The 13,656-nt window shown below is 35.7% G+C and overlaps 2 protein-coding genes across 3 annotated transcripts in view; both read right to left on the bottom strand.

Moving 5' to 3' along the window:
* The window catches only part of DYNC2H1 (dynein cytoplasmic 2 heavy chain 1), a 325,256-nt gene that overhangs the window by 284,524 nt on the left and 27,076 nt on the right, over positions 1-13,656 (bottom strand). For both annotated transcript variants that reach the window (XM_045817992.1, XM_045817993.1), the window contains exons 16-20: positions 12,703-12,842; positions 12,391-12,619; positions 11,173-11,300; positions 1,018-1,133; positions 10-137 (exon numbers count right to left, since the gene is read on the bottom strand). In XM_045817992.1, the coding sequence (XP_045673948.1) occupies positions 10-137; positions 1,018-1,133; positions 11,173-11,300; positions 12,391-12,619; positions 12,703-12,842 (741 nt within the window). The remainder of the gene's footprint in view (positions 1-9; positions 138-1,017; positions 1,134-11,172; positions 11,301-12,390; positions 12,620-12,702; positions 12,843-13,656) is intronic.
* On the bottom strand, positions 3,651-4,455 carry LOC123805431 (40S ribosomal protein S6-like). Its single transcript, XM_045817991.1, has one exon. It carries the CDS (start codon positions 4,436-4,438, stop codon positions 3,728-3,730), a length of 711 nt encoding a protein of 236 aa, XP_045673947.1. The 5' UTR covers positions 4,439-4,455; the 3' UTR covers positions 3,651-3,727.

The raw sequence follows: 13,656 nt of genomic DNA, 5'->3' as shown, positions 1-13,656 counted from the left end.
GCCTCTCACCTCTGGCTTCTGTTCTTGTAGCTTCCTGTACTGCATGTTTGCATCACCTATCTCTTCCACAGACTGGGGCATAACTGATAAGATTTCCATAGCCTCAGAGACAAACGTATCAATTTCATGTAAATGAGCTAAATAGGTAACATTGAAATACAAAAAATACCATTAGCACCAAAAATATTCAATTGGACAATTCTAAATCAAGGAGTATTAGAAGTATCGTATTTTTCGAACTATAAGACATACCCCCCAAATTTGGGAGGAAAAGGGGGTGTGGGTGTGTCTTATAGTCCGAATGTAGCTTGCCTGGGTCGCTGTGTGTGGGGAGAAGGGTGGCAGTCTATGTTACTTATGTTATTAAATATTTTACCACATTTTTTGCTTCAAAATTTCTTCTCCTATTTTCCTCCTCTAAAATCTAGGTGCATCTTATGGTCTGGTACATCTTACAGTCCGAAAAATTTGGTAATCTAATATATTAACCCTAAATTACCATTTACTTTCGTAAAACATAAATTACAAAATGTAGAATAATCAAAGAAATGTCTTCTCATGAAAGTTCAGTTATTTTACATTGCACTTAGAAATTTTGAGTAGGAAGTTAAAATGTATTTATTCTCAGTAAAATTTACTCAAAACTGGGAATTTTTCAGTTCAAATAATATGCTAAAAAATATCAGTTTAAAGGTAAAAAGAAACTGTACAGTATTTTGCAAAATAGCAGTCATTGGAAGAGATAAAGAGAAACACATTGTACCAGAATTAGCTACCTGTCTCACTAACATATGCAACAAACTGAAGCAAGCTAAGACCAAAAATAACAAAAATGCCTTAAATTTTTAGACATCTTAAGAAACGAGCATGAATTTTCACACTTTTTTAAAGGTTATCACTTCAATCATATATTATTTCATAATACCTTCTATATCAGTATTGATTTTAATCACTGGGATTCACATTCCATAACTATCAAAGTACATTCATCTATAATAAAAATATAAGTATCTTTACCCTGGATAGACTTCTTCAAAGAAAGAACAAGCACATCAAATAACTTCTGGATGAGATCATCAATCACAGTCTTCACAGGGCTACAATTAATATTTAAACAATCCACCTTGACAGCACTGAAAAATGCCAATAGACATGAAAAAGAATAACTAGAAGGAAAGATTATCATTTTGAATTGCAAATGTAACTCAAAAGTATAAGTATAAACCATATTTAGAGTTCATTTAGCAAATATGCCATCCACATACAATTATGACTTTTTCATTTATTTTTTTATATTACACTTTTTATTATCCATCATACTACTTTATTAAAAAGGCAGGAGCATGAATTACTAATATATCAACATAAATATATTTAAATATTCACAAATTTTATTTGTCACAGCACATAACATACTTTTTTAAATGCTTATAAAATATATTTACTATCCCACAAAGTATAAACAATAGTAATAAGGGAAAGAAAATTAAGTATAGAAAGTGAATATAGATTACTGAGGCATTTAGAAAATAAAAAGAATAGATAACATATACATATCAAATTGACAAACGTATGATGAGCTGTTTTTTATGCTTTTTGATTTTTTATAAATATTTTAATTTTTTAAATCATTCAAGTACAGTTGTCTCCATTTTCCCCACACCGCTCATCCCCACCCCACCCATCCCTGCCTCCCACCCTCGATCCTACCCCCTTTGGCTTTCTCCATGTGTCCTTTACATTATTCCTTGGTGACCCTTCCCCTATTTTCCCTCAGTATCCCTCTCCCCCCACTCCTCTGGTTACTGTATTTGTTCTTTATTTCAGTGTCTCTGGTTATATTTTGCTTCCTTGTTTGTTTTGTTGATTAGGTTCCACTTAAAGGTGAGATCATAAGGTATTTGTCTTTCACCACCTGGCTTATTTCACTTATCATAATGCTTTCCAGTTCCACTCATGTTCCTGAGAAGGGTAGGAGTTCCTTCTTTCTTTCTGCTGCTATAGTATTCCATTGTGTAAATTTACCATAGTTTTTTGATCCATTCATTTACTGATGGGCACTTAGGTTGCTTCTAGCACTGGCTATTATAAATTGTGCTGTTATAAACTTTGGGGTGCGTACACCATTTTGAATTGGTGTTTCCAGATTCTTAGAGTATAGTCCCAGCAGTGGAACTGCCAGATTGAAAGGCAGTTCCATTCTTAGTTTTCTGAGGAAATTCCAAACTGTTTTCCACAATGGCTGTACCAGTCTTCATTCCCACCAACTACTGACTAGGGTTCCCTTTTCTCCACAACCTTGCCAGCACTTTTTGTTTGTTGATTTGATTCATATCTTCAATTGTGTGGGCAGAGTGCTCTCAAACTATTGGCAGGAGTATAAAACAACACAACTTTTGTGAAGAGCAATTTAGCAATGTGTATCACCTAATTTTAAAATAGGCATACCCTTTGTCTTAATAACTTCATCTTCATAATTTCTTCTAAGGAAATTGTCAACGCAGACTCCAAGTTTATACACATTTTATTTGTATAATAATAGTAAATAGTGATAAATTCATAATAGTAAAAAATTAGAAATGAGCCAAAAGAAGGAATGGCTACATAAATTATTTTTTTTACTTTTATTCTGTTTTTTAAGTATATTTTAATGCTTATGCTATTACAGTTGTCTAATTTTTTTCTCTCCTTTATCCCCTTCTGCCTTGAATCCCCCCTCCCTCCAACATTCCCCAGACCTTAGTTCATGTCCATGGGTTGTACATATAAATTCTTTGACTTGTCCATTTCCTACACTATTATCAACATACTCCTGTCTATTTTGTGTCCATTTTATGCTTCTTGTTTCCTATACCTTTTTCTCCCATACTCCCTCATGCCCTCCCCACTGATAACCCTCCATGTGATCTCCATTTCTGTGAATCTTTCCTGTTCTAGTTGTTTGCTTAGTTTTTCTTTTTGCTTTTTAGGTTCAGTTGTTGATATTTGTGAGTTTGTTGTCATTTTACTGTTCATACCTTTTATCTTCTTTTTCTTAGATGAGCCCCTTTAACATTTTATGTAATAAGGGCTTAGTGATGATGAACTCCTTTAACTTGACCTTATCTGGGAAGCACTTTATCTGTCCTTCCATTCTAAATGATAGTTTTGCTGGTTAGAGTAATTTTAGATGTAGGTCCTTGCCTTTCATGCCTTTGAAAACTTCTTTCCAGCCCCTTCTTTCCTGTAAGGTTTCTTTTGAGAAATCAGATGAAAGTCTTATGGACAATTCTTTGTAGGTAAGGGTCTCCTTTTCTCTTGCTGCTTTTAAGATTCTCTCCTTATCTTTAATCTTGGGTAATTTAATCATTATGTGCCTTGGTGTGTTTCATCTTGGATTCAAATTCTTTGGGACCCTCTGAGATTCCTGGACTTGCATGTCTATTTTCTTTGCCAGAATGGGGAAGTTTTTACTCATTATTTGCTCAAATAAGTTTTCAATTTCTTGTTTTTCCTCTTCTCTTTCTGGTACCCCTATGATTCAGATGTAGGAATGTTTGAAGTTGTCCCAGAGGTTCCTCAGCTTTTCCTAATTTTTTGAATTCTTGTTTCTTCATTCTGTTCCAATTGGATGTTTACTTCTTCATTTTGTTCCAAATTGGGTTTTTTTCTGATGTTTAACCTTATTTATTTGTTACTCTTAGAAGACCTCATTTTTGGCTGGACTCAGACTTAGAGGTAGAAGCTCTCAGAGAGGACAGCTACGTCTCTTGGCAATTTGTTCCTGGCATTTTTCTTTGGCCTCCTTCATCCTCTTAGCCAAAAGTTTAGCATACTCTGCAGCCTCTTCCTTATTTTTCTTAGTACGTTGCTTCTTCAGAGCAATACGCCAACGTTTGTGTTGTAGGACACATGGAGTAACAAGACGCTGAATCTTAGGTGCTTTGGTTCTAGGTTTCTTACCTTCCTTGTTTAGGGACTTTCTCACAACATATTGACGGACATCATCTTCTTTAGAGAGGTTGAAAAGTTTTCGGATTCTGCTAGCTCTTTTGGGCCCCAAGCGACGAGGCACAGTAGTATCAGTGAGACCAGGAATATCTTTCTCCCTTTTTTTCACAATGACCAAGTTGAGGACACTGAGATTGGCATCCACAATGCAACCCTGAACTGATTTGCACTTTCGCTCTCCAGTCCTCCTTGGTCTGTAACAGGAGTGCCCCTTGCTCAGCAGCAGGCGGACGCGGCCATGGGTCAGGACACCCTGCTTTATGGGGAAACCTTGTTTGTCGTTCCCAGCACTGATTCGAACAACATAACCCTTCCACTCTTCACCCAGAACATCAGCAGCAACTTCTGTGGCCATACGCTTCTCATAAAAAGTACAAAGTTTGCATTCATCATCCACTTCAATGAGTTTCTGACAGCCAGTGGCTGGGAAAGAGATGTTCAGCTTCATCTTGAAGCAGCCGACCGCCTCCCGGGCGCCACGGAAAAGAGCCCAAATTGTTGATTTGAGTCCTGGTTTCCTTCCCTTCACTGTTGGTTCCCTGGATACTTTCCTTTATTTCGCTTTGTGTAGTCTTCATTTCTTCCTTTATTTTGTGACCATACTCAATCATTTTTGTGAGCATCCTGACTACCAGTATTTTAAATTCTGCATCTGATAGGTTGTCTATCTCCTTGTCATTTCTTTTTCTGGAGTTTTGATCTGTTCTTTCATGTGGGCCATATTTCTTTGTCTCAGCATACCTGTTACATTGCCTTAGGTATTTGCTAGATCCAAAGGGGGATAATCCACTTCTCTGTATTGTGTGGTGCAGTCTGGATGAATATTTCTTCTTTAAGACCTTGGTTGTCAGACTTTCAATCAGTTTGATTTTCTCACAGTTGTGGTTGTTTTATGTTTTTAAACTGGTTGTCATCCTTCCTTTGGTTGTGCAAAGAAGCAAAGCGTATCTACCTACACCTCCTTCTTGGCCGGACTCTCTAGCTAAATAAATTACTATACTATATTCATATAATTAAAAATCACAGTTTTGAGAACTAGGTAAGAGCATGGCACAATACTATTGAAAGAGTGTTAACTAAAAATAGCAGGATACAGTATGATCCAAATTTTGGAAATATATGTACTAATATGCCCAAAATATCAAATATCAACAGCAATTGCCATTGTACTCTTTTGTATTTTAGATAATTAACCAAACAGGTTACTGGTCAAGATGGCAGAGTATGTAAGTGCTATGTTTGATTCCTCCCATGACCACATCAAAATTACAACTAAAGTACAAAACAGCCATCACTGAGAACAACCTGAAGTCCAGCTGAACAGAAGTCCTATATCTAAGATATACAGAAGAAGCCACATAGAAACTGGTAGGAGAGGTAGAGATGTAGAAGAGGCTGGTCCCAAACCAACATGTGGTGTTTAAAAACCAGGAGGGATATCTTGACTACCACGGTGACCCCTGAGAAGAAGGGGTCCCAACCTCACACCACACCCCCCAGCCCAGGGTTCCAGTTCCAGGAAGAGAAGTCCCCATAGCTTCTGGCTGTGAAAACCAGTGGAGATTATGGCTGAGTGAGACAGAGAGCTCTCAGAGTCAGAGCTCTTCCTATTAAAGGGCCCACGCACAGGCCTACTTACTGATGGACTCACTCACTCTTAGCCATAGTGCAGGGACAGTAGCTCAAAAGGCACCAGAGAAATATGGAGAGCAATTGATTTGTCCAGCTTTGGGGACAGGGCTAGAGAAGCAGCTTCCTCCAAGACAAAAGTGCTAACAAAGACTATTGTTACTTTAGAGTCCTTCTCCCACAAAGCCCGCTGGCTGGCACCTCTGAATCTCCATTAACCTGGCAAGAACTGTGAACTGCACCCTAAAGATTCCCTGACATTCAACCCCACTCATCCTGCCAACCCACCCTAGCTGCTGCCAGTGGCTTTTCCATATAAATGGCCTGTCTTGGGCCATGCTGCAGATTTTCCTAAAATCTCTCAAAGGTTCACAAACCCTAAACAAGCAGCACCTGGCCTCTGTGTACCATTTACCTCTTGCTAAGTAGTCCCAAACCCAGTACTTGCAGCAGTTATCCTCGATTCAAAATGGCCTCTCCCCAGTGTCTCTAAACTCAGCACAAGTAGTAGCCATCTACAGATGGTTTTGTACCTAATGCTAAGTGGTCTTGGGCAAGGCAGAGGTAGTGGCTAACCTTGACCTGCACCTCCTGGAAGGCTCCAAACACAACACATCTAGTGGCCAGCTTCTGACACCAGAGCACAACCCAACCACCTTCACAAGCAACATACTCAAAGGGCAAACTCTGCAGGCAAAAGAAGCCCCGTGAAGCAAGTTCTGCTCTGTGGAGTTGGTCCCTGCAGAGCAGCTCCTCCACTGTACTCACAGCTGGTCCTCATAGCCAATCGGCCTGGGAGTCAATCCTTCCCACTAAAGTGCCAATGACAATAAAGGTTCAATTACAACAGGAGAATGCACACATGGGGGACACACCTGGAGCACCTGGCTTAGACCACAAGGAGACTGTACCACCCGGCCCAACAAGATAACTACTACATATGGCCACCCAACCAAGACTCGGAGACATAGAAGATCTACCTAATACATAGAAACAAACACAGAGAAGCAGCCAAAATGGGGAAACAAAGAAATGTGTCCCAAATGAAAGAACGGAAGAAATCCGTTCAGGAAAAAGGACTACTAAAATGGAGGCAGGCAAACTACCAGATACCAGGTTCAAAACGTTTATAAGGATGCTCAAGGAACTTAATGAGAGCCCTGGCTGGTGTGGCTCAGTGGATTGAGTGCCAGCCTGTGAAACAAAGGGTCACCAGTTCCATTCCCCAGCAGTGCTGGGTTGTAGGCCAGGACCCAGTAGGGGGCACTCAAGAGGCAACCACACACTGATGTTTCTCTCTTTCTCCTTCCCTTCCCCTCTCTCTAAAAATAAATAAGTAAAATCTTTTTTATAAAAGGAAATTAGTGAGAACTTCAACAGCATAAAAAAAGATATGGAAAACATAAAAAACTGCTCAGAAATGAGGAATACAGTAACTGAAATTAAGACTAGACTAGAGTCCTGACTGGTATGGCTCAGTGGGTTGGGCGTTATCCCACAAACTGAAAGTTCTCTGGTTCAATTCCCAGTCAGGGCAATGCCTTGATTGCAGACCCAGTCCCAGGTAGGGGTCACACAAGAGGCAACCGATCAATGTTTCTCTCACACATTAATGGTTCTATCCCTCTCCTTCTTCCTTCCTTGCCCTCTCTCTAAAAATAAAGTCTTAAAATAAAAAAAGAGACACTAGAAAAAAGTCAGTATCAGATTAGATAAATCAGAGGATCACATCAGCAATTTGGAACACAAGGTAACAGAAAACACCCAATCAGAGTAGCAAAAAGAAAAAAAGAATAAAAAAATGAGGGTAGTCTAAGGGACCTCTGGAACAACATCAAGATTAACAACACCTGCATCATAATGGTATCAGGAGGAAGAGAGAGATCAAGCAACTGAGAACCTTTTTTATAAATAATGACTGAAAACTTTCCTAAACGGGTAAAGAAAAAAGATACACAAGTCCAAGAAGCAAAGAGAGTCACAAACAAGATAAAATCCAAAGAGGCCCACACCAAGACACATCATAATTAAAATGCCAAAGGTTCAACACAAAGAGAGGCTCTTTAAAAAAAAGCAACAATCAGTTATCTACCCACTAAGGAGCTTCCACAAGCCTGTCAGTTGATTTGTCAAGAGAAACTTTGCTGGCCAGAATGGACTGATACAAAATATTCAAAGTAGTGAAAAGAAAAGACCTATAACCAAGATTACTCTACCCAGCAAAGCTATCATTTAGAATCAAAGGAAAAACAGTTTCCCAGACAAGAAAAAGCTAAAAAAGCTCATCACCATCAAACCAGTATTACAAAAAATAAGTCAGAGGGTCTTCTTTAAGAAGAAAAAGAAAAAATATGAATAAAAAATGATGATTAATATATATATCTATGAACAAATATTTTTAATGCAAATGAATTAAATGTTCCAATCAAAAGACATTGAGTGACTGCATGGATAAGAAAACAAGACCCTCATATACGCTACCTATAAGAGACTCAGTTCAGATCAAAACACACACAGACTGAAAGTTAAGTAATGGAAAAAGATGTGTAATAAAATGGAAATAAAAAAAAGTTGGGATACCAACAGTTATACCAGACAACATAGACTTTAAAACAAAGGCTATAACAAGAGATAAAGGACAATCCAGCAATTCCACTTCTTGGTATTTACCTGAAGAACCCATAACACTAAATAAAAAAAAAACAAGACATACATCCCTACATTCATTCCAGCACTACCTACAATAGCCAAGACATGGAAGCAAGTTTAATATCCACCAATCAATGAATGGATAAAGAAGTGGTGCATATATAAAATTACAATTCAGCCATAAAAAAAAATCTTGCCATTTGCAAAAACATGGATGGGACTAGAAGGTATATGGTGAGTCAAATAAGTCAGAAAAAAAAAGACAAATTGCACATGATTTCACTTACAAGTGGAATCTAAAAAGCAAAATAAATTATCAAGCAGAATAGAAACAGACTCATATATACAGAGAACATTTTGACCATTGCCAGATGGGTGGGGGTTTCATGGGGATGGGTGAGAAAGGTGAAAGGATTTAGAAATACAAATTGGTAGTTATAGAATATAACTACCAATGGGAATATAAACTACAGCATAGGAAATACAGTCAAAAATATTATAATTCTTACGTATGGTGTCAGATGGGCACTAGTTTTATTGAGGTGATCACTTCATAAATTATATAAACGTTTAATCAGTGGGTTGTACATATGAAACTAATATAATCTTGTATGTGAACTACAATTGAAAAATTTTAATTATTGTTAAAAATTATAAAATAAGTAAAAACTTTTAATGATCATGGAAAAAACGGCATATATTTTTAAGAACACTAATTCTTTTTACTGTACTCTTAATGCAAACTGTATTGTTCTAAGCAAACAGAGGATGAACCAAACTTGTTCACCTGATGAAAATTTTATATTTGGCTTAATTTACACAAAGTTTTTTTTTTAAGTCTGCTAATTTTGGTCACAAAGATTTTTTAAAAAGCTACCGTTCTTTTGCATACATAAAGCCAGGTAGTATTCTTAGAAAACAAGTTACTTATATTAAATTCTCAGTTTTTATTTTTAAAATATAATGTTCTTTAAAGTCTCATTTATTTATTCTCATTCACCCACTAACTGGAGAGATTTAAACTCCAGTTCTTAACCATCAACACATATAAGAGATAATTTTTGCCTGATACATAGAGTTTATGTGATTTTTGAGATCCTCAAACAAAAAGTGTCCAGATTTCCAATATCTGATACATGAATAGAGATGATTTGGGTACACCAAAAAATATATTACTGTGTATATGAATTAACATGAAGTGATATGATTAAAGCAGAGTTGTAGTCACTGACTACAGAATCCTGTAGAGAAGACTAACATTTACTTCTCACTTAAAAATATTGATAACATGCAACTGAGACTCTATTCAGTCACAGATAGAACGGAATAGCCATAGATAGAATACCCCCAAATTATACTCTTACTACAGTATCAGAAATACATCATAAGAATATGGCTTTTCTAAGTATACAGCACATATCCAGAAAGTACCCATAAAATAAATATCCATGTATATGTATGTGTATATTAACTAGATGTATACATGTTAATTCATTAGCAAGAAATAATGAAATGAAAAATGAAATGTGAGACAGGAATTCTTTTTACTCCTTTTAGGTTTGGCAGGAAAGCAAAATTAGAAGAGCTATCTAGAGTAAGGGATAAACAAACAGCAGCATTAGCAGTAGAGATCCTTGTGCAGTCAGGAGGCAGCATAAAGTCAAATAAGACAGACAAGATTGGGATCAAAGACAGTATCCCACAGAAATTAGAAAACTCATATATATAACCTACAAGAGCTCTGTCTTTTCCTTACTTTAAACTAATATTAAAGGCACTATCATTGTCCTAATCATCTAAGCTCAAGCCTTTAAGTCATTTGTCTCTTTGCTATTCTTCATCCCTCAACTTCCTCGACAAATAAGGACTCTTAATACCTCATAATATTTCCTCCTCCCCATTTTGTGTCCAACAACTTAATTCAATTAATTATTACTAGTCTTCTGGATGATGAGAGACTCCCTCCCTTCCTCTAGGATCTCTCTATTCAACCATACATTATTATTTCCAAATTAACTTCCCTAACATATAGCTTTTGTATTGGCACACTTGTATTTAGAAATCTTCAATAGCTAACCATTCTAACATGAACAAAATCCAAATTCCCAAATATAGAATGTAAGGCTCTCCAAAATCTGTACCTGTCTACCCCTTTCCAGGAGTATCTCTCTAGGCCCTAATAAAACATTAACTCTAATCAAACTTCTAATTAACCACCTTATTTTCAGCATATGAATCCCTCTCCTGAGAGGCTCTAATTTAATCACCAATTCTTATAACTACCTGTCCAAATCCTAGCTCAAATATTTCTACCTTAAAATGTTCTCTGATTTTGCCCCAAATGGATGGGATATCATCATCCTGTATATCTCCATAGCCTAGTTCAATCTCAAATATGAAATATAAAGAATTCTATCTGGTATTTTAACAGTAACAACTAACATTTATTGAGAACTCACCTTGTGCCAGTAATTTATATGCAAATTACTCATTTAACCCCCAAAACAGAGTGAGATAAATACTATAGGTGTAGCTATTTTAAAGGTAAAAAAATTAATGTCCAGAGTCTAAATGATTATCAAAGTCATGCAGCTGGTAAGAGCCACCTATTCCAGAGCCCACTCTATTAACCCCTGTGTGCACTTGACTAAATCATCAAATACACCTGACTTACTGTACTACCAGAGAAAAAGCAACTTGATCTCACATACTCTGCCTCCTTTGTCTTTGTATTTGCATAGAACAAGAGTTTACATATTATAAATGCTTGCCAAATAGTTATTGAAAGAATAAACAAATGAATTAATAAGTGATATTATCCTTTATAGATAATATATGCACAATTAAACAAGGCCTTTCAGAAAGCTTATTACAAATAAGTACTATTACATTAACTTCTAATACCTTGGAAGTCGTTCTACCTCTTTTCCTTTTATTTTCAGTGCTTTAAAATTTTTTTCCCAATCATGAACAGTAGAAAGATGCTTTTCCACTAGAGCTTCCATATCAACTTGCCCAATTACAATCCACTCCTAAGAATGAAAATATTGTTAAAGAAATAGAACTAATAAATTAACATTTTAAAGTTTATGGTTCAATTATTAACACAGATCAGGGTCCAACCAATAAAAAGAGACAAGTGTAACTGTAAGTAAATTTCAACTTAAGTATGTAAGTATAATTGTTATTGTGTCATCTAAAGAATGAACAGGTAAAAAATGACAATAAAAAGTAGAGTGATCACAAAAATGTTTTGAAGAGACTAAAAAAACCTTTTCTTTAGTTTCTCCTGTCAAATATGATGTGCACTAAGATAGAATCATCTCTCCTAAGCCAATAGACACCACAAGCTACAAATTTAAAAGTATCCATAGTCAACTGATTCTAAAAACTTTAAATGCAGAAGCATTGTAGTATCAGTTAAAAAACTTGTTGAGCTCTAGGTGGTTGTGCCTCAGCTGGCTGGAGCACTGTCCCATAACCAAAAGGTTGTGGGTTCAATCCCCAGTCCAGGAGTGTATGATCCCTGGTCCAGCTGCATATGGAGTGCAATTAGTCAATGTTTCTCTCTAGCATAAATGTTTCTCTCTCTCCTCCTCCCCCTCTATCTAAAAAAGCAATGAAAAACTGTCCTCAGGAAAGGAAAGAAAAAAACTGGTTTAATTCTCAATCATAGTCTCAGAGTCAATATAAATGAACAATGAATGCAATTAGGATTTCACTTCAGAGTTAGTGGTAATGATGCACTTAAACAAAAGTAAGATATTTAATCATCTCAGTTTCACTAACTTCAAAGACATTCCTTCATGGATTGCTCTTGTTCCAAAGAATGAAAAAATATATACATACATATTTCATTAGAAGGAATTAAAATTGACACAACAGAGTCATGTCACATTCCAAGTTGACAAAACCAATTTTTAAAAAATGTAGTTTCTCAATCTTCAAATAGTCAAAGACATAAATCTACCTTGTATAAGAATCCATAACTCTGGTTCTCAGGTTTGCAGTATTTTTATTTCATGCCACTCAAGATAAACTATTGATTTGTACATTTAATACTAATTCAACCAATCTGATGAAACAGCATAACAGAAGGAGGGAAAATTACATGTTCCATACCTTATGTTGGTGTAAAACAGCTGACAATCTCCTAAACAGATCTTCTGCTTTCCCAAAAATAGTCAGAAATCCACTTGCATTTCTATCAATCATAACAGAAAAAATAGATTCATCTCCTGCCTCACCCACTCCTTTAAACTGATTAGGAATGCCGATAAATCTCTTCATTTCTCTGTAATATTTAGCACGGATTTCTTCAAAAGGAGGCCTGAATTGCAACCGTCCTTGTCTGAAAATAAGTAAGTAACTTTAAAGTATAAAGTATTAGAAAATTTTAGATGGAAAAATAAAGTGGGTTTCAAAAAATCTTACTTGTACGTTAAATCTATATTTATTTCTGGCAGATTCTCATTAAGCGCTTCTAAGCCCATCTGATACTGATGTTCCAGAGCTTTGTACAGTTGATGATTCCAGTGTAGTTTCCACGCGTGCATGTCACTTGCTTGGAATCCCTAATATGTTATATTTACATATTTTACTTAAAAATATAGGTAGTAGAGTAAGGTTTTCATTTAATGCTTTCACATCACATAAAGTAAAATTATAAACAATAAAAAAACTTATTTTAAAACATGCAACTCCTTAACTGCTAATTGTAGCATGAGAGTTTATAGAGTTAAATCTCTAATATTTATGTCTATAGATAGAACACAAAAAAATTAAGTTAATACTAAATAGATTTACATTTTGGCTTTATTTTATGAAAACATTAACTGGAACAACTGATTTTTTTGTGAAATTTTTAGTCTTTTTTCAAAATACATATCAAATAATGATCTTTTCTTCCCTTCTCAGCCCCTAAACAATCCTTCCACATTTTAAAACATGTTAAATTTAAAATATTAGAGTGCTCAGGATAGTTTACATGCTCTTTGCTTCTACATAATCATAAACATATCAATTCTAATATTTTAATTTTGTTTTTTCTAGGAACTGAAAAATATGTGTAAATATATAAGACACCTAACTCATATACAACAGAGATCATACATAATATGTAGCAGGCATTGTGCTAGCCACTTTTGTGTACATCCTGTCTTACATCAAAATGTGTATAAGACTAAAATTTTGCCCAAAAAAGAAAAAAGCTCTGATATAGAGTTATTTTAATCATTAAGCTTCTGCCTAAACTTGACTTCATGCTCTACAAATATCACATTCACCTGAAACTAAAAAATGATAGATATGTAAGCACCAAGTCAAAAAATTATTAACTCTGAATTGAGAGATCTGCCATTCCATAAGACAAACAGAAACTTTTTATAT

The sequence above is a fragment of the Phyllostomus hastatus genome, unplaced genomic scaffold, assembly GCF_019186645.2.
Source record: "Phyllostomus hastatus isolate PE091 unplaced genomic scaffold, TTU_PhHast_1.1 phas_scaffold_317, whole genome shotgun sequence".
Lineage (NCBI taxonomy): Eukaryota > Metazoa > Chordata > Mammalia > Chiroptera > Phyllostomidae > Phyllostomus > Phyllostomus hastatus.
The sequence above is the reverse complement of the archived record's forward strand: the minus strand, read 5'-3'. Positions and strand labels throughout refer to the sequence as shown.